General features: G+C 44.2%; 1 protein-coding gene across 2 annotated transcripts in view; it reads right to left on the reverse strand.

The window, feature by feature from the left end:
• Positions 1-21,831, reverse strand: part of LOC119655195 (G-protein coupled receptor moody) — a 47,158-nt gene extending 25,327 nt beyond the window's left edge. Inside the window, exons 1-2 of one of the 2 annotated variants that reach the window (XM_038060965.1) lie at positions 20,964-21,831; positions 1,113-1,268 (exon numbers count right to left, since the gene is read on the reverse strand). In XM_038060965.1, the coding sequence (XP_037916893.1) occupies positions 1,113-1,267 (155 nt within the window). In that variant the 5' untranslated portion in view covers position 1,268; positions 20,964-21,831. Of the gene's footprint in view, positions 1-1,112; positions 1,269-20,952 lie in introns of both variants that reach the window. The other variant, XM_038060966.1, reaches the window with a different exon arrangement.
• Positions 21,832-24,148: the final 2,317 nt, after the last annotated feature.

Raw genomic sequence — 24,148 nt, forward strand, 5'->3', positions numbered from 1 at the left:
TGTCTCTGGGTGAATTAGTACTTTCGATTTCTTCTTCGCCTTTTTGAGAAGTACTTTTCGCAGGCAGGCTAAGGTGTCTGAACCAAGCACTGAGAAGGAGAGTGACTCCGGAGAATATAGCTGCAGGGATGCTGAGGTCGAAGGAGTACTGGCTTATGTATGAATGCCTAAGAGCAAACGCACCCCGCAAAGTAATAACGTAATGGTGGTCTCACGTGGCTTGGGCTGGTGCGACCGCGGGTGGGCTTCAGAGGGTGCGAGACTTTTCTTACTATCAAATAGTCCAGAAAAAGATAGTAAAGAATCTCAAAATAGAGAAATAGAAAGACCTTGTACTAAAGAAGGGAGTAAATAGCTCCTTAAATATTGTACGATTAAATGGAGAGATTCAAAGAGAAACTTTTCAGCAAGAAGGGAAATATGTATGTCTATTGATTTACATATAAATAAAGAAAGAAGAATAGCAAAGGGTGTGAAAGTTACAATCAACGAATGTAAGTCCTCATCGAGTGAATACAAGTAAATAATTCCAATTAATTGACTTTGGGATTGTGTTACTTCAAGTAATGTCGGTATCAATTATGCATTTGATTAATGTGATTAAATCCATGAGTCAAAGATTGCACATTAATACTCGTAATAGCGGAGGACTAACATTTTCAACATATTTTCTGCAAGATATGGATTGCAAGCTTTTTGCAGGTTTGCGGGTTTTTCTCTTGTATTGCGATATCAATTATGTTTACATATTTTTAACGAACTAATCTTGTACTGATAAAAATGAAAAATAGATAAGGATAATGATAATAGCATTGTAAATAAATCAAGTCTAGAGAAAAACAAAATTCGCAAATGAAATAAGTACGTTATCGTATTTTAACCAGTTCAGTCCCAATCTTTTTCCTGCGAATCGTGAGAGTCCTTTTTATCCCCGACTTGGGACTATCACGTTGCTTTCCTTATCATATGCAATTACAAATGCTTATGTAAATATCCAAACTATGGAATTTGTAGATAAAACTTTTCATTCTTTTTGTGTTGAATATATTTTTAAGACTTACAAAAACTCAAGGACTATATCACGGTTTCAGGGTTTATTGCAAGAAACTTACCGATTAATCTCATCCACATCGTCCTCTCCTGTATTCGTACTGTATTCTGCGTGTTCGGTGCTCGTTTCGTTCCATATTCTTGCGGCAAAAGTTGCTGCAGTTGTACTCATCCCGTTCATTCCAAATCTGTTTAATTTCCAGTCTGTGTGGTCCATTCTGTGAAGGGATGAAAAGTTGAATGTAGGAGTCAAAATGAGAAGAGGAGGGTAGGTCGTAATTAGAATATTTTTGATGCAGGATTTGAGATAGATGTTCAGAAGATCATTGAAAGCCACGGATTTGAACTGTACCCTAATGAAAGATTCTCTTCTCCAAGTATTCAGTCAGCACGTTCGCGGTAAACCGTTTAATCGGCTCCACAAATGAAAACTTCCAGAGAGAATCGAGAACCACTGTTGCTCCGATATTTCCGGCGCGAGATCTGGGGTATGGGCCAATCAAATCGATATACAAGCGTTGAAATACCCGATCGGAGATGAGCGCTTTTCCCATTAGAAGCCGAGCGTTTGGTTGGAAGCTTTTAACGTCTTGCACGTTTCACAATTGCGGATATAGTCCTTGACCTGGGAAAATATTTTAGGCCAATAAAACCACAACCGCAGTCTACCCAAAGTTTTACCAACCCCCCCATGTGCACTCAAAGGAAGATCATGGGCACGGGTGATCACCTTCATCGTCAGCTCCTCCGGAATCCAAAGCTTCCAAGCCTGTTGTTCCTGCAGTTCATCTCCTGAAGCATGATTGGTTCGCTTGCATCCATCCAATCCATCGCACACCTCCTGATCAGGGAGTTTGTTGGAATTTTCCTAATACGCTCTATCAGTTGCAAATAGTCCGCAGATCGAAAATGTCGTGAATCAAAATCCACGTCTGCGTTGTTCCCACTTCTCTCCAAAGCATCCACCTCCGCTGGTGAATACATTCGAGATAAAGAATCCGGAACCAGATGTTGTGATCCCTTCCAGTGTTTGATGATGAACGAGAATTCTTGAAGCTTCAATGCCCATCTGGCCAGTCTGCCGTGAAGGTCGGACTGGTTCATCAGCCATTTGAGCGAAGCGTGGTCAGTTACCACTTTGAATGTGGTGCCTTCAATATAAGCTCGGAATTTGCGCACTGCCTCCACCGCTGCCAGACATTCCTGCTCAGTGACAGTGTGATTTCGCTTCTTCGACATATACGCTATAGGAACTTCATGTCCCTCCTCTGTCTTCTGCAACAGCACCGCTCCTATACCATGTTGACTTGCGTCGCAGTGTATGGCGAAAGGCTTGGAGAAGTCAGGGCTATGCAGAATTGGAACCGAGGAGAGACTCGTTTTCAGAGCGTCGAAGGCAGAAATGGCTTCCTCAGACCAGCAAAACTGACGCTTCTTCTGAAGCATGTTTGTCAACGGTGCAGTGAGCGAAGCGTAATTTGGCACAAATCGCTGATATCACCCACACATCCCAAGAAATCGCCGCAGTTGCTTGATGGTTTTCGGCCGCGGAAAATCTTTGATGGCATGTACCTTGTCGGGATCGGTACAAATCGTCCCGTTACCGATGATGTGCCCCAAGTATTGAACTTCCTTCATAACAAACTTGCTCTTCCGGATGTTCAACATCAAGCCAGCGTGTTTCATACAGAGAGCCAGGTGCTGGTCGAAGGTCTCTGTAATAAGCAGCAAGTCATCTAAATATACAAACACTTGATGACGTAAGTGGACATCAGTCGCTGCATGGTTTGAGGTGCATTGCAGAGCCTAGACGGCGTGGTCACAAACTGATAGAGTGGCCGATCTGGGACGGTGAAGGCAGTCTTATCCTTGGACGCCTCATCCAGAGGAATTTGCCAGAACGCATCCTTCAGATCGAGACTCGTAACGAATCTAGCCTTCGGGAGACGACTGAAGATCCCCTCGATGAGAGTTAAAGGATAAGCGTCCTTCACGGTTACACTGTTCACTGTACGTGCATCAAGGCAAAGTCGCACTTTACCAGGTTTCACCAAAAGGGTAACTGGCGAAAACCAGGCGCTTTGTGATTCTTCGATGACTCTCAAATCCAGCATCCTATCAATCTCTTCGTAGAGGAGCTTTTCGATGGCGGGAGAGACTGAGAAGTGTCTCTGTTTAATCGGTTTATTACTGCCGACATCGCTGACGTGTGTCATTAGACTTGTACGTCCTAAGCCCTCCGACTCGAAGGATGGAAAACTGCCAATGACAGCCTCGGGCCTTGCTCGCTGGTATGTCGTCAACTGGTGTTGATTGACGTTCTCGACATTTTCGATTGAACAAATGGAAGGTACAAATAAGTCCAGTGCGAGACCGAACTTGCGCACAAAATCAGCTCCAAGGTAAAGATTTTGCTTTAACGACAGGATAAGGAGGAACGACATCGATTCCGTCCGATCGCAAAACGTGATGTCAGCCGACACTCTGCCTAATGTTGAGTGGCTAGTCCCGTCGGCTGTCCTGAGATCGGTGCGTAATTTCTCCCACTTGTACCGACCGTCGTTAATAATTTTCCGGGAGAAATTCGAAGCTAAGTAACTTATAAAGGCTCCGGTATCAATCAGTCCTGAAACACGTTCACCCAAGACTGTCACAACCGCATACGGGCGAATATCATTACTGGACCGACTCGTGAGAATGGCAGAGTAGTAGAGACGAGGGTTGCGCATTATTCGTCGCCAATATTGGCGTAAACGAAGAGTTTTCGTCGCCATCTCTGCTACTCCGAAGATCCATTCTCTGGCCGCGTGATATTGCTGCAGTCTCACGTGCAACGGCCTCAGAACCGAAAGCATCGGTGTTCTCGAAATAATTGGTGGTGGGGTCAAATCCGGGTAGTTCATAGCTAAGTTGTGGGACCGCTTCACCACGAAAGGCGGACCGAGTGTCGAGGGGACTAGTGTTAATGTGGCAAATGAGGTCTGCGGCTCCCTTCCCCGAGGGAACGATTTGTTCAGTTTTTTTGCAATGAGCAACGGGGACATTGTGGCTTCATGATATTAGGAGCAAAACCGACGACCCCCATACAATCTTGCCATTGGTGTCCTAGATCCCCACAGTTTCAACAACTCCTGGGCTGTACAGCTTCGACCTCTGCTTCGGGGATGTCATGGCGACTCGAGCTGCCGAGTACACCAGAAGGTTCGGTAGCGTCCACTTCCGACAAATGACGCTTTGGACCCGAAAATTTAGCCAACTGACGTACGGCCAAGCGGTCTAGCTGGTTTTCAAATTTTTCTACCCAATCACGCAATTTACGAATTGTAGCTATGTGAATAGGGAAAATTGCTCGCATGATTTCAGGTCTTAGACTGCGCCGCAGAGTCTCCACCAGTTCAGCCTCTTTAGGCGGTTGCTGGAGTCGGGAGACCAAACGTCGGATGCCTTTATAAAATTCCGCGAAGGGTTCACGATCTTTTTGAGTCCGGCTCCGAATCTGCTCCCAAAGATCAATGTCCAGCTAACGATCTCGGAATTGATCTCGGAGAGCGTCCCGCAGATCCGGCCATTGAGCGTCGGGGTTGCCTTGCCGATACTCCCAGTACCAGTCTGCCGGTTCTCCAGTGAACAAAGTGTAGGCGTATTCCAAGAGAATAGAAAAATTCCCTTGCAGAGTCGAATGAGCTAAGGATTCGACTCGGAAAAGGAACTTTTCTATTGGCAGCGATCCCTCGGAGCCGTCATATTTCAAGCCCCAAGAGTTCACGATGTGCCTTATTTTGTCCGGGGACATCACGCTGCGGAGCCGTCTCGATGAACTGGATGGGAGAGTTAACGGGGGTAATGGCGATGAAAGAGAAACAGGTGCTGGGGGTCGATCTACTCTCGGAGGAAGAACGCTATTCCTCATCCAACACCTCTTTAACGAACATACTTAGCCTCGATATCAATCGGGCTTCTAGATATGACATCGACGGCGATTCCGGTATCACATCATATGGTCCTCTAGCTTGAGTCGCCGTGCTAGAAGTTCCCTGTTGGGTGTTGTCTGTCGTTGGATAGGCGGAGTCTTCGCAGGTTGCCGAAGTCCAACGCTGATTTGTTCGCGCCCCCCGATTATGGGTCGACGCCCAGGCCCCTGCCTCTCGTTCGTATCCATTCCTTTTTCCCGCAGAACCTGTATCAAGGGACATCCTCAAAAGAAAAGACAAACTAGCCTGAGGATGTCAAGGAAGAGTGGAAGCCTCAGGGGCCGCGCGGAAGAGGCAATAATTGGGACTGTGATCCGTCGTGGAACTTCCCCTCCCCTCCCCTCCTAGTTCGCATTCTGGTTGTTATTCGATAGGCCGTCGCGAATTCCCTAGTATTGTCTATTTTGGAATCCGGTGCGGACCCACGCATTGGAATAGACACGTTGATTTGGTAGTAATGAAGCGTGAGGGATCAAAGCGCTCAAAGGACCCCCCCACATTTCCAAGCCTGGCTAGCACAGAGGCGTGCAAGAACGTGTCGAGCGAGCACTTTGATGGAGCTTCAATCTTTGCGGGCGGACCTTCACGGTCAACTTGGCCATTTTTTTTAGGTTTCTGGGATAGGTCTGCCCTCTAGGTCGTTGTCGGCCACTTAGGATGATCGCTCTGATCATTCTATCCACCTAAGTTCATTACAAGATACATGTATCTTCATGAAGTTTTCTTCTCAAATAGATACTTGTACTGTTTGATAATATATCTGTTTACATTCAGAATTTTTTACCCCCATTGTTTGAAGCTCTTCCAAACCATTTCAACAAGCTTTACCATCAACAAATGTAAACATTTACGCACAATAGCAATGGAATTTGATTAGTTAGTTCACTATACACGCTTCCATTAATTCACTGTTTATATTCGAAACATTTCTTGAACAATCACTGGAGCAAAACATTGGAACACACTCAACAATTTTGAATCAACCAAAAGGGGGAGCACTCAGTGTACACATGGGGCCTATACCAATTAGTCATTGTCGCCAAATTTTGTCACGCTTCTGCTACTTCAAAGGAGAAATAAATAAAAGTTTCTACACTGGCTCCATTTCGCATGGGAAATGCAATGACTTTAACCGAAAAAAATGGAAAGTTAAGAAAATTTACAGATGGAGAAAATGTTCATGTGGTACTAAACATGTGAAACCTCTCATATGATTTGTATGCAGTGCATATGCAGTAAATCAGTAATTCTGTATCCACTTAGTATCTTAGTATGGTGGATTTCGATTGTTTTGAGTTTTATTGGACTTAAAGAACGGAAGACATTTGGATGCGTTTTCTTATGCATTATAAATGACGTATCTTCGATCCCAGCAAGAGGAAGCGAACTATTTATGGGGACACAAATTTATTGTCACTAAAAGCTCCATCCAGCTATTGGTATGCCAATTTGAAAAGTCCTTTAGAATCGTCGGGAAAATACGATCTTTTTAACTAGCTGAACAGAATTATTTATAATTTAATAAATTTCCCCCCTTTAAGCTTGTTATCAAGTCTCCTTTTTTGGAGCCCCGGGGGTCAATATTTTCGGGAAAGAGCTGTGATTTATATTGAACCAATAGCGATATTGATCCCCGCAGTTTAGTCATTTGAATTTTTAGTTAACATTATCAGCGCCCCTGGGTATTGGCTCCAATATTTATTCCGTGCTATGAATTCTAATTATATCAGCTACTAGCGAAGGTGCTCCATAAATATGCAAATATGAACAAATATTGCAGTCTGGCACTGTCAATAGAAATGTATTCCTAGAACGTTTTCTACATTTACATGCTTGCGTGCTTATACTTATTTTTTTTTTAAGTGAGATCATGAAAATATGCCAATAATTTGAGAGGTTCATTGGTTAAACATCAACAAATTCAAGATCGATAAAAGGAAGGCATTTGGAAACAACAAGATGAACTTACAGGAAACAAAGCGGTTCAAGTAAGGTCGATTTTCAGCAACCATCATCATCATCAACGGCGCAACAACCGGTATCCGGTCTAGGCCTGCCTTAATAAGGAACTCCAGGCATCCCGGTTTTGCGCCGAGGTCCACCAATTCGATATCCTTAAAAGCTGTCTGGCGTCCTGGCCTACGTCATCGCTCCATCTTAGGCAGGGTCTGCCTCATCTTCTTTTTTTACCATAGATATTGCCCTTGCAGACTTTCCGGGTGGGATCATCCTCATCCATATGGATTAAGTGACCCGCCCACCGTAACCTATTGAGCCCGATTTTATCCCCAACCGGACGGTAATGGTATCTCATAGATTTCGTCATTGTGTAGGCGACGGAATCGTCCATACTCATGTAGGGAGCGAAAAATTCTTCGGAGGATTCTTCTCTCGAAAGCGGCCAAGTGTTCGCAATTTTTCTTGCTAAGAACCCAAGTTTCCGAGGAATACATGAGGACTGACAAGATCATTGTCTTGTACAGTAAGAGCTTTGACCTTATGGTGAGACGCTTCGGGCGAAACAATTTTTGTAAGCTGAAATAGGCTCTGTTGGCTGACAACAGCCGTGCGCGGATTTCATAGCTGTTATCGGTTGTGATTTTCGACCCTAGATAGGAGAAATTGTCAACGGTCTCAATGTTGTATTCTCCTATCCTTATTCTTCCTGTTTGACCAGTGCGGTTTGATGTTGTTGGTTGGTTTGTCTTCGATACTGACGTTGTCACCATATATTTTGTCTTGCCTTCATTGATGTGCAGCCCAAGATCTCGCGCCTATTACCGTGCCTGGTCGATCTGGATGAAGGCAGGGTGGTTCTTCCCATGATATCGATATCGTCAGCATAGGCCAGTTGTTGGGTGGACTTGCCTCCTGATTTTTTTCAGATTTTTCGGTTTGGTAGTTTCTGAGAAGGGTCCCCTTAAAGAAGTGATCACTTTCAACCCCCCGCACTGCCCACCTTTCCAACAAATGTCAAAACTAAGACCGGCTTTGAAAAGTACCTTTAATTTGATACCCCACATGACTATATTTGATGAAAAAAAATTGTACACCCCCCTTTTGCATGTATGGGGACCCCCCTTAATTTCAACGTAACAGGATGTAACTCACTGTGTGCGTGAGCGTTCACACCGTGAGCGTTCCCACTTTTCTACCAAATTTGGTGTCGATCGCTATAACCGTCTCCGAGAAAAATGCCTGTCGCGGACAGACAGACAGACGGACAGACAGAGAGTAAACCGATTTTAATAAGGCTTTGTGTTTACACAAAACCTTAAAAAGGGCTAGGGAGAATTAGATTCTTCTTGAATGGAATTTTAATATTTCACTCGAATTTCAATTATTCTCGTTAATTATGACGTCAGCATCTTATTTATATGGCTTAGGATGCTGTTAATTAGCACGAAATTGATAAGTTTGAACTTCTATAACTTTGACACTAAGCGTTGGATTTCAATGGAATTTGTCATGTGTATGCAGGAGACTATCCTCTACGTCGGTGCAAAATTTAGTACACCTGGGATGAACTTAAGGGGAGTTTTTTAGTCAATTTCTAAAAGTTGATAATGTACTATTCGTAAATTTATTTGAGCAGATACCGGAACTAGAGAAAATTTGAAAAGTAAGCCGCTAAAAAAAATTTGATTTGCCTCAAGTTCTGATAAAATCATGTAATTGACACTATGGGCAGAAAAGTTAATATTCCAGCAGAAAAAAAGGAACCAATCTTACTGTCATTCGTGGTAACCGGCATAATTACCCCGTCAGTCAACTTTTTAGGTGTCTGGGTGGGTGTTTAACCCAAAAAGAGGAGTCTGTGGACTATAAAAAAAGGAAGTAAGTTGCTTCCCAAGTGGTCCGGTCCGCAACCAAATTGATGCGGACTCAGGACACCCAGCATCCTCAACACCTTTCATTTGAAACCGCACATGACTATATATATAGCCCTCGTATGACAATATATATGTAGCCCTTGTTTAAACTCCACGTAAATTTATGTCACTCACTGTATGCGTGGGATTTCATAGGTACCATCTGTCCACCAAATTTTTTTCGGGTCGGTTTAGCCGTTTTTAAGAAAAGTGCGTGCGACAGACAAACAGATAGACAAATTTCATTCGCATCGAGTTAGCCGTTTTGGAGAAAAGGGGGTGTAACAGACACACAGGCAGACAGTGAATCGATTTTAATTGGGTTTTGTTGCTGTTACACAAAACCTACGTTCTGACCAGGCCAGCGAATGAAACAAAAAGTTTAGAATGGAGAAAATATGTGCCCAAAGTGGGAATGTCGGCTGTCGCTCAAAGGCAAACAAAAATATCGTATGCGAAGATACTAAAAATGGTGAAAAGTGGAGCAGGAGGGAGACTAAAGCAAAGAAGCGGTGCTTGTTAGAAGCTTTCACTCAGTTGGAACGAAGATGATGTAAACGCCTATTGGAAAGGGGGCCCGGTTCAATTGTAGATCTGACTTTTGTGCTGGGGTGCTGGGCAATGGATGAACAAATATTCACGGAAGTGTGACTAAACGAGCCCAGCAAAATAGGCACCTCCACGGAAAGAGCTCTCCATGCCATACAATGTATGGCTAAAGTATGTGACGCATCTATGCCTAGGAGATGCTCCTTCCTCGCTAGAAGACCCAATTACTGGTACGATCTACTTGACTCCGACGCACGACTCAGAGGGCAAAGGAGCTAGAAGGAAGCCAATGGAAGGCAATGTTTTAAGAAGCTTTGTTCGGGGACGGAACTAAATCCGTGCGGTAGCGCCTAATAAATCGTGACGGGACAATTCGGAGGCCATTCATCTCCGCAGATAATTTTGATACAAATCATACAGGGGTTATTTCCCCAGCAAAAACACCTTGCAGCGACCCCTTGATGTGCCAAGGATTCCGGCAGTCACCAGAGACGAACTGTTGGAGATCTGCGGTCGAATCGGTGACAAGAAGGTCCTGGGTCTGGATGGAATACGGACTAAGGATCTAAAGCTTGCCGTGAAACCCAGAACAGATATGTTCGCTTGTTTGAAGCGTGCATATCTGAGGGGATCTTGCCTGGGTCATGGAAGCGACAAAAGCTGGTGGTGCTGTTTAAGGCTGATAAACATCGAGGAGAACCGTCCTCCAATAGACTCATATGTCTTCTAGAAACTATGGAGAAAATATTGGAGCGGGTAATTTATTATAGTATAACACTCGGTCGTTGTGAGCCAAGGAGACCTTTCAGATCGGCGGCAAAAGTTCCGTAAAGCCAGATCAATCATGTCATCAAAATGGTTGTTGTCTTACCGAAAATGCAATTTTGGGAAGGGGTTGTCCCAGCAAATATTGCGTGGTGGTGACCCTGGATGTGAGGAAAGCATTCAACTCGGCCAATTAGAACCTTATACGAAAGTTTCTGGCGACGATTGGTGTTCCCACCTATCCCGCTGTTATTGTCGATAGCTACATGCGATAGTGGACGCTCCAGTATGACAACGATGATGGACTTCAGGAGTACTTCGTCTTCCCGGGTGTTCTACAAGGCTTCGTATTAGGCCCACTACTTCGAAACATCATGGATAATAATGTACTTAACCTTCCGGTGCCGGAGGAGGTCGCAAAGCATCTCGAGGATGCTGAGTTGTAGCCAAGCGAAGCAATCAGTGCAGATCAGACTTCGTTAGAGAGTGCTAGACTGGCACTCGTGTAGGAAAAACGGAAGCGGACCCCATCACTAAGCACCGCAAGAGAAATTACGCCTACATTAGAATATTGGAATTGGGAATCATATCGTAACTTCTAAGTCGGCATCAAATGCTTGAGAGTGATGATAGAGGAAAAACTGAATTTTAAGCAACACATAGAACATATTTGCGAAAAAGCATCCACCACGAGTATGCCTTTAGCAAGATTGATGCCAAACTTAGCAGGTTCGCGGTACTTACAGGCTGCTTAGAGCCATCTAGCCGTATGCTATCCTAGTTTGGGGATCGGCGTTGCATATCTTATCTAGCGCACAAAAATTGAATACTATCTACAGAAGAACTTCTCTGAAGATATGGTGTTCGTCATCTTAGGAACGGTGCCGATTGACATCTTAGCAGATGAGATGACGAACGTATATAACATCAAGTCCTTCGCTTTTTTTGTGTTTAAAAATGACACACACTGGCATGTCTAGGCTAGTGTCTTATGAAGATTTCCACCTCCTTTAAAAAAAATACGAACAGACTGATTATTATTATTCTGTTAAGGGAAAGTCGCACCGCGTCCTTGAAGAACTATTGTGCCCCTTTTACTGGTTATAGTGTACCTATTGATCATAGTATCTCAAGCAGGCCTGTAACCGTTAGGAACTTTAGTATGTTCCCCACTTCCAGATATTTCAGCTTTGCATCTGGTATTAAGTGTTCTCCCAGATGTACCGGCCTACTTTGCACAAGTGCCGGACAGTGTCCCAGGACGTGCATAGAGGTTTCGTCCTCCTCCTCACAGAACCTGCAGGCAGTGTCCGTAGATATCCCTAGCTTCCCTAGGTGATAGTTCAGCCGACAATGACCAGAGAGAATTCCCACTATGATTCGGAGGTTCTTTTTGGTGAGGTTTAAGCAATCCTTTGTATGCATGGGTTCGTATCCCCCAATAAGCACCCTAGACTGCTCCATCCCTGGTAGGCCCGCCCTATATAGTTCCCTCAACCGTTTCTCTTCATTTCTTAGATTCAAAGCCATGAAACCGTTTCCGATTCCACAGAAGGGTTCTGGCCCGTGTAAACGCATCCCTGCTCCCTTCTTGGCTAGTTCATCCGCTGCCTCATTGCCTTCTAACCCAGCATGATCTGGAACCCAAAGTATCCAGACCTTGTTGGACGAGCCGAGTGTATTCAGTCTCTCAAGGCATTCCCATACCAGTTTAGAGTTCACCTGGTTGGACCTAAGTGCCTTGATCGCTGCTTGGCTGAGACTGATAGACAGACATTGAATCATGATAAGGTTTTGTTTCACACAAAATCTTAATAATGAATGGACCGATCAATACATTTTTGCGTGTTACTGACATGTAAGCATGGCCGAAAATTTCAACCCCAAGTGCATAGGTATCCCACTATATTGACAAAATATCTAACTTTGTAAAAGTCTCTATTCTGGGCTACGGAGAAAAATTCGGGATTGGAGGAGATGGTCAACCCATTCCCTGCCCCCTTGCGCTAGGCTTAGGAAGGCTTCCTTAAGAAGCGCTTTCAGTTGCTTTGTCCACGCATATCATGACGTTTTTTTTAGCGTGATTTTATTTTGGGGGGGGGGGGCTGATTTTAGAAAGTAAAATGGATGTAGATAGACAGAAACCTTGTTTCGGATTAACGCATCATGGTTCAGAAGAACCGAGACGTGGGCCGGTGCATTGGCATGATGGAAGAGGGAATCATTTTTCTGGCATCTTTTATCGCACTCTGCCTTCACTTTAAAAAGAGCCATGGGGGTGACCTCCGTATCCGGCCAGGTGAAGAAGTCTGAATTTAGATATTTGGTGTATCGGGCAGATCTTCCTTATATCAACAGTTATATTCCTTATAGAAGAAGAATTTAAAAGCACGTCACAAGGCACTATACTCATCCAAATAAACCGGTGAATTAAAATCTACATAGGTTTGTCGAGATACAAATCTCTTATCTTTTTCGTAGTCCGAGCCCTTCCAAGAAAATCTTTTAATTTATCATAAACTGAGAAGTTTTTCTCAGAACATAATCCATAATTATTTTATTGAACACAAATCCAAATATAACAAAGAGAAAGCAAATGACTTAGCAACTGGTCATAATGGTGCTGGACCAAGCCACTGGTATGTACTAGTAACTACACTAGAGCTCCATTGGCTACTGTTTGATAGACTCATAACTTTATATTTTCAGAAAAAAATTGGAATGAAAAATACAAAATCATAAATAAAGCAAAATATCATGGAAATCATGAGTGAACCCATTTCTCACATGATATTAATTACGATGAAATCATAACTTTGGATTCAAGATGAAGTTCATACTCGTATTGTATTCGCTGGAGTAGCTGGCGCGGTTTATGATGTCAAACTGATTGCTGCAAGTGACTACTAAGTGAAATATCAATTGCACATTGTTTTCCACACAACATACATATGGTCGACATGAGTGTAATTAAACTTGCTCGAATGTTTCGATTAGAAAGAAAAGTATGAATGGAGGAAGTGAAGCAACTTTACTAAATATTTCCTGGAACAACATTTCGTTAGATGTTCGTGACAGAAATTTTTATTCAAATTTTGACAATTTGTCTTTCTGGTCTCATCATACTCAGTATTCCAAAAGATACTCAGTTTAAATTTTAGATAGTTTTTTAATGGAAATTAATTTGTGCTTGAAAAGAGAGATAGGAAGTAGTAAGGTGGAGTTAGTTAGCCTTGGAAACCCCCCTTCCGTGAATGGTTAGATTTTAGTTTCTTCTGGTTCTTTCGTCCTCCTCCTCACAAAACCTGCAGGCAGTGTCCGTAGATATCCCTAGCTTCCCTAGGTGATAGTTCAGCCGACAATGACCAGTGAGAATTCCCACTATGATTCGGAGGTTCCTTTTGGTGAGGTTTAAGCAATCCTTTGTACGCATGGGTTCGTATCGCCCAATAAGCACTCTGGATAGTTCCCTCAACCGTTTCTCTTCGTTTCTTAGATTCATAGCCATGAAACCGTTTCCGATTCCACAGAAGGGTTCTGGCCAGTGCAAAGGCATCCCTGCTCCCTTCTTGGCTAGTTCATCCGCTACCTCATTGCCTTCCAACCCAGCATGGCCTGGAACCCAAAGTATCCAGACCTTGTTGGACGAACCGAGTGTATTCAGTCTCTCAAGGCATTCCCATACCAGTTTAGAGTTCACCTGGTTGGACCTTGATCGCTGCTTGGCTATCGAAAGATATCCAAACTGCTGACTTGATCCAGCGGCATAGGTATACTTTTCAAGTGCTCACTCAATGGTTCAAATTTATTCGGAAAAGACTGAACTACTGTAACTTTATCAATAGTTTCTGAGAATGCGTCCGTTAAAGAAATTATCATTTTTGACTCCCCGCACTCCTCGCCAACCCAATGTCGAACCCAATGTCGAAACTAAGATCGGCTTTGGAAAGTACTAATGGAGACCTTTCATTTGATACCCAACATGACTAGCTATATTCAGTGAAAAAACAATTATACACCCCCTATTTTCATCTATGAGGATGAAACTCTACGTAGAAAGACGTAACTTAGTGCATGTTTGGCCGTTAACAGTTCCCCCAGTTCACAGTTCTCAGCAGATTTCGTATCAAACGATGTAGCCATTCCTGAGAAAAGTGCGTGTGACGGACAGACGGACGTTGAGCCGATTTTAATAACGTTTTACATTACAGCCCAGCGCCTTTTTATTTCCGCTCTGTAGGGGCCTCTTTTTTGGCAGCCCGACGTAGGGCCTTGGCCGTCTAGGTCGCTGTCCTCCAATTATCTCGGTCATGTGACCGCGTCCTCCAATCTTGAAAGCCCAACAATTGCTCGGTGTCCGTATATATTGTGCTCTCCCACTGTGCTCTCGGCCTTCCTCGTAGTTTTGCTACATCGAGACTTTGTCCGTTCATAACCTTTTTAGGCAAACAGAGCACTGTTCACTTAATGCCAAAAAGATGACCCTGTTCCGATTGATGAAAACAGCTTAGAAGGCGCTGAGGATGGCTTCTTTTTCACCATGAAACGGTTGAAAGAGGCAGTCTTCTCCATAAAAAAATAAAAAGGCACCAGGACCCGAGGGTATCCCGGCAAAGGTGTGCCACCATCGACGGGTTTCGCTTGGAGGTGGCAATTTTCTTTGCCACTGAAAAGTGACAGGGCTGGCACAGATCAGCTATGACAAATGAGACCTTGAGTTCCTATCTACATACCAGTCATTCTTTATGCTACATGCAGTCGGGAAAATGCTCGAAAAGCTCGTGAGGAGTAGACTCGCCAAAGCGATATGCGCTGCCGGTGATGCCATTAATGGTGACTTCTCGCAACACCTGGTGTTAGAAATGGTTGAAATTTCGGAACATTGCAGTTATGCTAGATACACTAGAAAATCCATTTTACACGCCGAGCTATCTTTTGTGTATATTGAGGGGTTATCTGATAGTCCGCTCCCTTCCCTATGACACGCTGGGAACCAGATGAGGGTGAAAATCAGGTTACAGGTAGCACAGGGGCACATCATGGACGTCTCGAACACTTTTTACGATAGTTTGCTAAGATTCGACATACCAGAAAAGTCGGAGATACTATGTTGAGTAGGCGCAAAGAAGAGTTAGCATACTGATAGGATGGGTAATCCGATGGATGATTGCTCATCGTTTCAGTCTTGGGCTGGAATATATCGAATTATTAAATAGTCGAAGTCAACAGTTAAGTACCTTGAGTGATTTCCAATAAATCAAAGCAGCAGCATACAACGCCGTAGCTGGAGTTTCGGCCTTAAATCGGCTCATGACAAACGTTGGGAGTCCTACCTTAAGCAGGAAACGTCTTTTCATGCATACAATGCAGCCCGTTTTGTTCGATGACTCGGAGATTTAGGCTTATGCTCTTGGCGGAGAGGTATATTGCAGTTGCTTTGATGGTGGTATCTGCCTATCTCAGAATCGATACTCAGGATGGTCGCGGGAGTGACCGGGAGTTACCCTTCTTGCCAAGGAACCGAAAATGATTTACAAGTGCAAAGGAAGACACTTAAGGAAGGTTGTTGCTCGTGAAGAACGACAGCAGACAAAAAATAAATTGACAAGGGCTAGCTGCCTCCAAACTACAAAGGGCAGCTTTGTATTGATGAAGGAGGTAAGTCGCTCCCGAATTATATATTTAAGTTTAAAAACAAAAAATGGAATTTGGCGGAAGCTACCCTTTGTCCATTAATTTTAGACAGGACTACAAATAGCAGACGAAAATCTAATCTCTTAGAGACAGCAGACACTCAGGACAGGCAGACAGATTGCGCGGCTTATTAGCAACTTAGGTTCGCGGTTGAACCAAAAGGAGGATGAGATTGATTATTCCTTCACCCAGCTTTTAAGCAGGCATGTACGTTTTCAGGCTTTATCAGTGCAAGATTGGGAAGGTTCAATTCCCTGACTGTGTGTTCTGCAATGGTGGAGGGCGCCGGCCACATTTTTTCTCTTGTGAAAATTTGGATGGGATCATCGGCAACTTTACGAAGATACTGTGGAGGCGCAAGCTAATTAACATGGATTTGTCCAGGCTCCGCACTGGAATGATGCAATTCACCCCGAAGGGAAACTCACCCGCCTGAGTGGCTTGCCTACCTGTGAGTAGCGAGGTGAGAGTTACGAGCCAGGTGGAGCAATCGGGAAGTAAAAAGTCAGTGGGAAGTAATGTAGAAAATAAAAAAAAAACACAGTCAAGTTTTCTCTTCTGTAGACCATGTGGCGATTACAGACGTCTGAATGCTCAGACCATTCTATCCTATACCACTCATCCACGACTTTGCGAATAACCTCGCTAGCTGCCGTGTTTTCATGACCTTGGACTTAGCCAAGGCGTACAATCAAATCCTTGTAGCTCCAGAAGATATTCCGAAAACGGCAATATTCACATCCTTAGGACTCTACGAGTTCACACGGATGCCTTTTGCTCTGTGCAATGCGGCGCATACTTTTCACAGGTTCATCCACTCTATCCTGCGAAACCTTAGCTTTTGTTTCGTGTACTTGGATGATATTTTGGTGGCCCCTTCTTCGGAGTCTGAGTATTTGGAACATTTCGAACGCGTTTTTCAACGTCTCCTAGATGCTGGTTTTGTACTTAACGTTGAAAAGTGCAAATTCCTTCAACAACAGGTGAAGTTTTTAGGCCACATTATTTCCCTTGAGGGAATCCAACTGGATCCAGATAAGGTTCAGGCCATCATAGACTTCTCACAACCTAAGACGGTTAAGGATCTGGGAAGGTTTTTGGACATCGTCTATCGTCGATTCTTGCCCAAAGCCGCACAACATCAAGCTATCTTCAATGCCTACTTGTCTGGACCCAAGACTAAAAACTCACACGTGATTGTGTGGTCTACAGAGGCTGTTCAGGCTTTTGAGCTAACCAAACGATAGCTGGCTAAAGCTACACTCCTGTCATTTCCTCAAACAGATGCACCCTTAGCCGTATTCGTCGAAGCCTCAGACATGGCGTTAGGTGCTGCCCTTCACCAAAAGGTGAATCAAATCTGGCAACTGTTGAGCTTCTTTTCTAAGAAATTGAATACAGCTCAACAGAACTATAGCACCTATGATCGTAACCAATTAGAAGCGTACATATTAATAAAGTACTTCCGATACTTTCTAGAAGGCAGGCCGTTCACATTGTTCACGGACCACAAGCCTCTTACTTTGCCGTTTAAGCAGAAGCCCGACAAAGCGTCCCCTCGCCAACTCCGGCACCTGAGTTGCATAAGCCAGTTTACTTCGAACATCCAACATGTGTTCGGCAAGGATAATGTAGTTGCAGATGCTTTGTCACGCGTTTTAGAGGTTAAAATCCCTGCCACGGTCGAATTTTCGGCGATCGCCGACGCACAGAAGGATAACACAGTACTTCAGAGCCTCAGGGACAACTATAAAAACACATTTCGCAAGTTTACGCTGTTCGGTTCAACCTCCGAAAGGGACCCAAGCCATATATTCCGGCCGCTTTACGCAAGAAAGTATTCCATGCAATACATGATCTTGCGCATCTAGGCATTCGGACAACGAATCGGATTGTCACTAGTAGATATTTCTGGCCATCAATGAATAAGGATGTTAAATATTGGGCCATAGAGTACATCGCATGAGAGAACTGTAAAGTCACGAAGCACATACAGAAAGAGGTAGGCTCATTTCCACGGTTTACAAAGCATTTTCACACGATCCACATCGACATTATTGACCTCTTGCGAGATTTACATGGCTTCATGGGTATTGCCTCATAATCATCGATAGGTTCACGCGGTGGCCTGAAGCAATACCTGTGGCCGATATTTCCGCACAATCGAGGCCGAGGTCCTTTGTTGTGAATGGATCCCACGCTTGAGAGTTCCGGCCGAAGTTATTACTGACCAAGGAATGCAGTTCGAGTCTACTCTGTTCTCGGAGTTGGGCAAACTCTTAGATTTCAAACGCCATTGGAAGACTGCGTACCACCCGCTATCCAATGGGGTGCTGGAACGCTGCCATAGGACACTGAAAGCACAGTTAAGCCCTTGGGTGTTTAACGTAGGTACCTCTCGTGGAGACTAAATCCTACGGTCCTCTTAAGATACTAAGTGCAGGGCTTAGCATTCATACTGGTGGATGCAAGATATACCTAAATCTCTACCGAACTAAGGAGTACGGCACCCGTGTTGAAACGCAACACCACGCCGAGGCTCGAAGGTCTCTTCTCGCTTGAGCACAACCACAACCACCATGAAACTCTCACTAGGGAGCCAACCGCAAGTCCACCCGAAGTATGAGAGTCTAAGCGCTATCCCGGTTCCCATGGTATCAGTGTACCCCTGGTAAGGTTTCGTGACCAATTTGCCACTTCAGATGAGTCCCCGTGCAGACTCGGGTCTGATCGCCCTGATTAGGCCTTTGGAGCAGTCGCCTACTGCATCACGGCCGGCAAACCAAAGTGAGTACAGCGTCTCCCGGTGCCACCACTATGGAGGTTCTCCTCGACCACTTGGTTTTGGTTTAGCCGACAGGGTTGCCGTCCCGTCTTCCTCACCGCCACCTCTAAGCACCACACTGAAGGCACACGATGACTACTCGTTGTCGCAAGTTCTTCCGTTCGTTTTACTTGGCCTACGTACAGTCTATCGCGGAAAGTTTGATGCCAGTTCCGCCAAGTTAGCATACGGGGCGGATTTGAGACTTCCCTGCGATCCTGTGTTCGATACCAGGTCCGCCCTTTTCAGCACTGGGTTTTTGCGTTTGCGCCGGGACACCGTGGCAAAATTTAAATCACCCTCGCTATCCCATCTTTCTTCGACGAGGGCTGACACCCCCAAAAGGCCTGGATGTCTGCACAGACGTCTTGGTTTGCGTGGATGCTTCCCGGAAGCACTTACATATGATGGTCCATATGGAGTGCTAAACAGAGGGGAGCACTACTTTACGCTTGACGTAGGTGATAGTCCCAAGAACGTCTCCGTGTTCAGGTTAAAGCCTGTTATCTTCGGAGATGAGGTTTCAGGGAGAAGGGGTGCACGGCGCGTGAGATTTGATCTGCGCTCCTATAGTTGGGGGGGGGGGGGGGCCAAAAGTCGGGTTTGTCGCTTAAGCGCGGTATCAGCTGGAGATGGAGTAGTGTGAAGGTACAGGCACGACAGGCGCACGGGAATGATGCAATTCACCACGAAGTGAAACTCATCCGCCTGAGTGGCTCGTCTATCTGTGGGTAGCGAGGTGAGAGTCACCAGGCTGGCGGAGCAATCGGGAAGTAAAAAATCAATGAGAAATGATGTAGAAAATAAAAAAAAGCTTAAACAATTTTTTATCTTCTGGATAACAGCTGTTAGAAAGATGCTCAGAAACGCTGACAGGTGGACTCGTTTGGCGTATTATGTTTAGGTTCTTGTTCCGAAAAAGATAGAGCTCGACCAGTCTGGGACCGATGGCCGGTGGTTCTTTGAACCAATATCTCTCTTCCTCCCCTGGGTGAAAGCCTGATTTGCAGGCTCCCTAAGGCCAGACTAGCCCCAGGTAATCAAGGTAATTCATGTGTGTCCTGAAACATTCGTTTGGAGAGGATACCCCCCCCCCCCTCTCTTCTAATCGGTTTGTCTTTCTTTTTTTGATAGATAGAATAAATTAAAAAGATAAATAAATAAAAAATTGTCTCCATATTTATTAGTGCATAGTCACTTTAGATTTGGTTATCTTTGAAATTTATCTAACAAATTAGATGATGAGAGAACACTCTATTATTGCCAGTTACTTTACATGGAGGTGGATGGCTCAAAGAACGACTAGAACGACTTCGTTTGAGTTTCAAAACACCAACCAAATTCAGTTTAATTTTCTTTACATGCTCTGATGAACAGAAGCACTCAATTGAAAATTGGCTGCTATAAAGGGGAGCACTATTAACCTAGTATCTGTCTGTACCCAAATATGGAACAATTATTCTTTCGAGTCATCAGAGCCCAAGCATCATTTCAACTTTCCTCACTCTCCATGTAAATAACGAAATTTGTAGTTCAAAAAAAAACGTTACACCCAAAACAGGCATTTGAATTGAATTGACGCTGATATCAATTAATCTACACAAATGAATGACTCCATGGTTCAAATAATGCCTGGTGAATGGTGTTCTTGTTACTTCTGGTTAGTAAGAATCCGATTCCGGAGACAATGCAATTACTTAGTTTTTAATACTTACAAATGAGTGAAGATGGCGAGGAATGCCTGCTGCGCCTTCCAGTCGAATTAGTGTCAATTAACACTCATTAAAAAAGGTCAATTTCAAACAGATCTGAACATGGTCTACTGGCTCGTACTAACAGGGGTACCAATTACCCTTGTTGCCGAAGAGTGGATATGGGTGCATAGTGGAAGGCTGCCGTTGGGACTAGGGGGGTATGTTTTAAAGAAGGGTGTGTGTCTTAAAGAAGAATGACTTCTTAGATGCAAAGTTAAAGATAAGAATAGTGAGTCCTTGAAGAATATTTTTGTATCTGCGGTGGCGGTATCATATGTCCTTGGCCGACCCTCCATTTGGGGCCGAAATTTCATCAAAATACAGTCAAAAGAGAAGAGAACTCTCCACGTTAACGCCACACTATCGTGATGCGTCATCACAACGATGCAGTAACTGCGATTGCGATGATCATCTTTTCCCAGCATCCCAAGATACAGTGGCTTCCAAGCGACAATAAGCCTCAAATTATTCACCTATTACTCACTTGCTATTCCGGGGAAACTGATCGTTGTCGTTGATCGCTACTTCGATGAGTAATCCAAAATGATGTCTTAAAGGTGGCCGGGGTACTCGTATGTAGACGCGACGATGGCAAGGTTACTCGGAAAACTATGCTAATGTGCCTACGTTTCAGTAAAAACAAACAAACACTCACGAACAAGCTGACCACTGGCGGTTCATTATAGTTGAATGGGCTATTTCACGGGAATATGAGGCAAGCTAACGAGGGTCTCAATCAATGGGTCTAGTCAAATCCACCAATTTGTAATTCGAGCAGATACTGCAGTGACGCAGATTGAGAGGGTGGTATCCGGGTGATGATGCTAACACGGCGAATCCTAGAGAACTTCCACAGCACTATCAACGTTCAGGTAACGATTGTAAACATTACGCATAACACTGATCGCGGCAAAATAGAAAACACACAACAACAAGAACTTCCAGCTGAAACGCTCCATTGCCCACAGGTAATTGCTGACTATTGACTAATGCCTCGACTAGCATCTATAGATACTTAGACCGGCGTGCGCTAGAGCTACTGAAAGATAGTCTTGAACCTGCCGATTGTACCTGCGCCACAAATGCAGCGCAAAGGCTATTGTTTAACTTTATCTCGCGGATAGATCACCTGTTCGTCACTATACACCTAGAACACACAGAGGTTCACCTTGGGCTCACTGATCACCCTGCAAGCGAACTAGCGACAATCTTAGATATCGCGGAAGTGACATCCAAGACACAGCCTGCCGAACCGTGGCTCTAAACTTACTAAGCGTAGCTGGGTTTTATCAATGAATGGTGGGTATCGCGGTTTGACGCTGTATGACGGTCAGATTGTGCTGATCGTGGCTGGGGTGGCGTCTGAAACTGTTCCAGTACGAGTATATCAGCACTGGCAGTTTGTGAACTTGGAGAATTTGATCTCACGCATGGCTCTAGGGGAAAAGATTCAATTAATAGAATTATTCCGACTGAGAAGAGAAGATTCAAATTATGCATATTTGATGAGTGTAATAGAATTGTTGATTGGACACTAATGTGACCTTCAGGATCGATGGGGTTTTTTTTTGCGAAATTTCGATTTCGCTTCAAATCTTATTGCGATCTTTCTGGTAGTAGTTTTATGAGGTGAAGATAAGTTCAATATGTGAACGCTGATAGTTTGATAAGAAATCTTTCTGCTGTATCTGATACTTTTTTAGGCATTGGAGATACGCGTGTGATTTAAACGTTATGGAGTTTAGACAGGGCCCTAGAGAAAAAATTCGTACCCGGAGTGAAAATTACGTGGAAAAAGGGAGCCAGTGTTGAAAATATACAAATCTGGGCCAAAAATTATTCGGGCCCCCTATTACCACTATCCGGATTCAAATTCCCTCGAGAAAATTCCGGGCCCGGTCATCAGGCCTTTGTGAAGAATATATTCCGGATGGAGGGGGTTTGAAAGGCTAAACTTAACTGGAGAGTTTATGGGTGGTGCGATTTTTCAATAGGTTTCATTTATTTAATTAAAGACAACGCACAACAAGTAAATTCCTAGTTGCATATTACCTTCGGAGGGGGGAGCAAGTAAGTGGTTTTATTTACGCTTAAAACTAACTAACAAAACAGAACCTAAGGACCTAAGCTGTAGGGCATTGTAGGACCGCCATGCTCTCGGGATAGGGGTGTGACAGTTGATGTTGCAGAGAGGACATCGGAGTTGGCAGAGCAGTCCATCAGGCAATTACAGAGTATGAAAAGGGTACACATACAGGGAGCATTATAAAAGTAATGCGACCTTAAAAATAGATGTATTCATTCGATTGGTACAAAGACGGTTAAAATTCCTCAAGATGGTCTCCATCTGCATCGATACACCTGCAGAGATGATTCTGCCAAGCCTGGAAAGCACCGTGAGGAGGCAGGAACCTTGTAACTTGAGTCTGAATGTTGGCCACCGACTCCCAATGCTTTCCCTTCAGTTCGTTTTCAGTTGGGGGAACGAAAAAAAGTCACATGGAGCCAAATCAGGGCTGTAGGGAGGCTGGGTGTTCTGGGTCAGGAAGTTGTTAACGACGAAGGCCGTGTGGTTGGCGGCATTGTCGTGGTGCAGCTTGAAAACATCTTTGATGTCAGGCCTGACGCGTGCGACCTGTTGTTTCAGTTTCTTGAGCACCTCCAGGTAAAACGCTAGTTTGTCCTTGCAGTACAAGTTCAAAATGGATGATTGCCTTGGAAGATATTTTTCCTTTTTATTGGCCCAAAGCATTTGGTAATATATACAAATACGTATTTCGGGGAGCAACTGTCCCCTTCTTCAGTGTTTTATTATCTGAAGAGTTTCTTTACAATTGTAAAATACGTATTTGTGTATATTATCAAATACTTTTAGCCAATAAAAACGAAAAATATATCTGAAGGCAATCTTTCATTTTAAGGCGTCGGCTAGCAAACTACCTCCTAAATCGAAACCATCAAAATGGACGATTCCTCTGACGTCGAAGAAGACAATCAGTTCAGAATGAGGCACGTCAGTGATATCCTCACGGCACGGTCCTTGAAGGCCTTGCACCACCTTGCGCATTGGGATCTCAAAATGCATCCCTCGTTAAAGGCCTCTTGAAGAATTTGGTAAGTTTCCGTTGCATTCTTCCCATGCCGCAAACAAAACTTGATCGCGTACCGCTGTTCCAATGAGCACTCCATTACGCAGTGACACAATCGAAAAACAGACTTCGCGCAAAGACACGTTCTAACACTCCGACTGGGGACAAGGCGCTTTTGAAAGGGCAAAACCCCCGTCCACAGTCTCCAACCAGTCTGATCACGCTGTGATGTATAGTTGCGTTATAATAAAACAATGCGCATTATTTTCATAATCCACCCTGTATCAAGGAAGTTACAGGGTTGCTGCAGGGAAGGGAGATTGAGGGTGCGAAGCCATGTCGGATAGTCCACACGGGGAGGTTCCTTTTGAAAAAGAGGGTTCCGGTGAATTTACATTATACAACTTCAAGAGCGTGACACTCGTGGTTACGGATAAGGCACCAGATAACACTACAGTGTTGAAGGATGTTTCTGAAAGAGAGTTGAAAAGCCCGACCTGACTTTAGTTAAAGTCGGAGAAGGAACGTAAGATAAAATCAGACATTTTGAAGCTAGGTTGATGATGTCAATGAAGTGGGA

This window comes from Hermetia illucens, chromosome 4, assembly GCF_905115235.1.
Source record: "Hermetia illucens chromosome 4, iHerIll2.2.curated.20191125, whole genome shotgun sequence".
Lineage (NCBI taxonomy): Eukaryota > Metazoa > Arthropoda > Insecta > Diptera > Stratiomyidae > Hermetia > Hermetia illucens.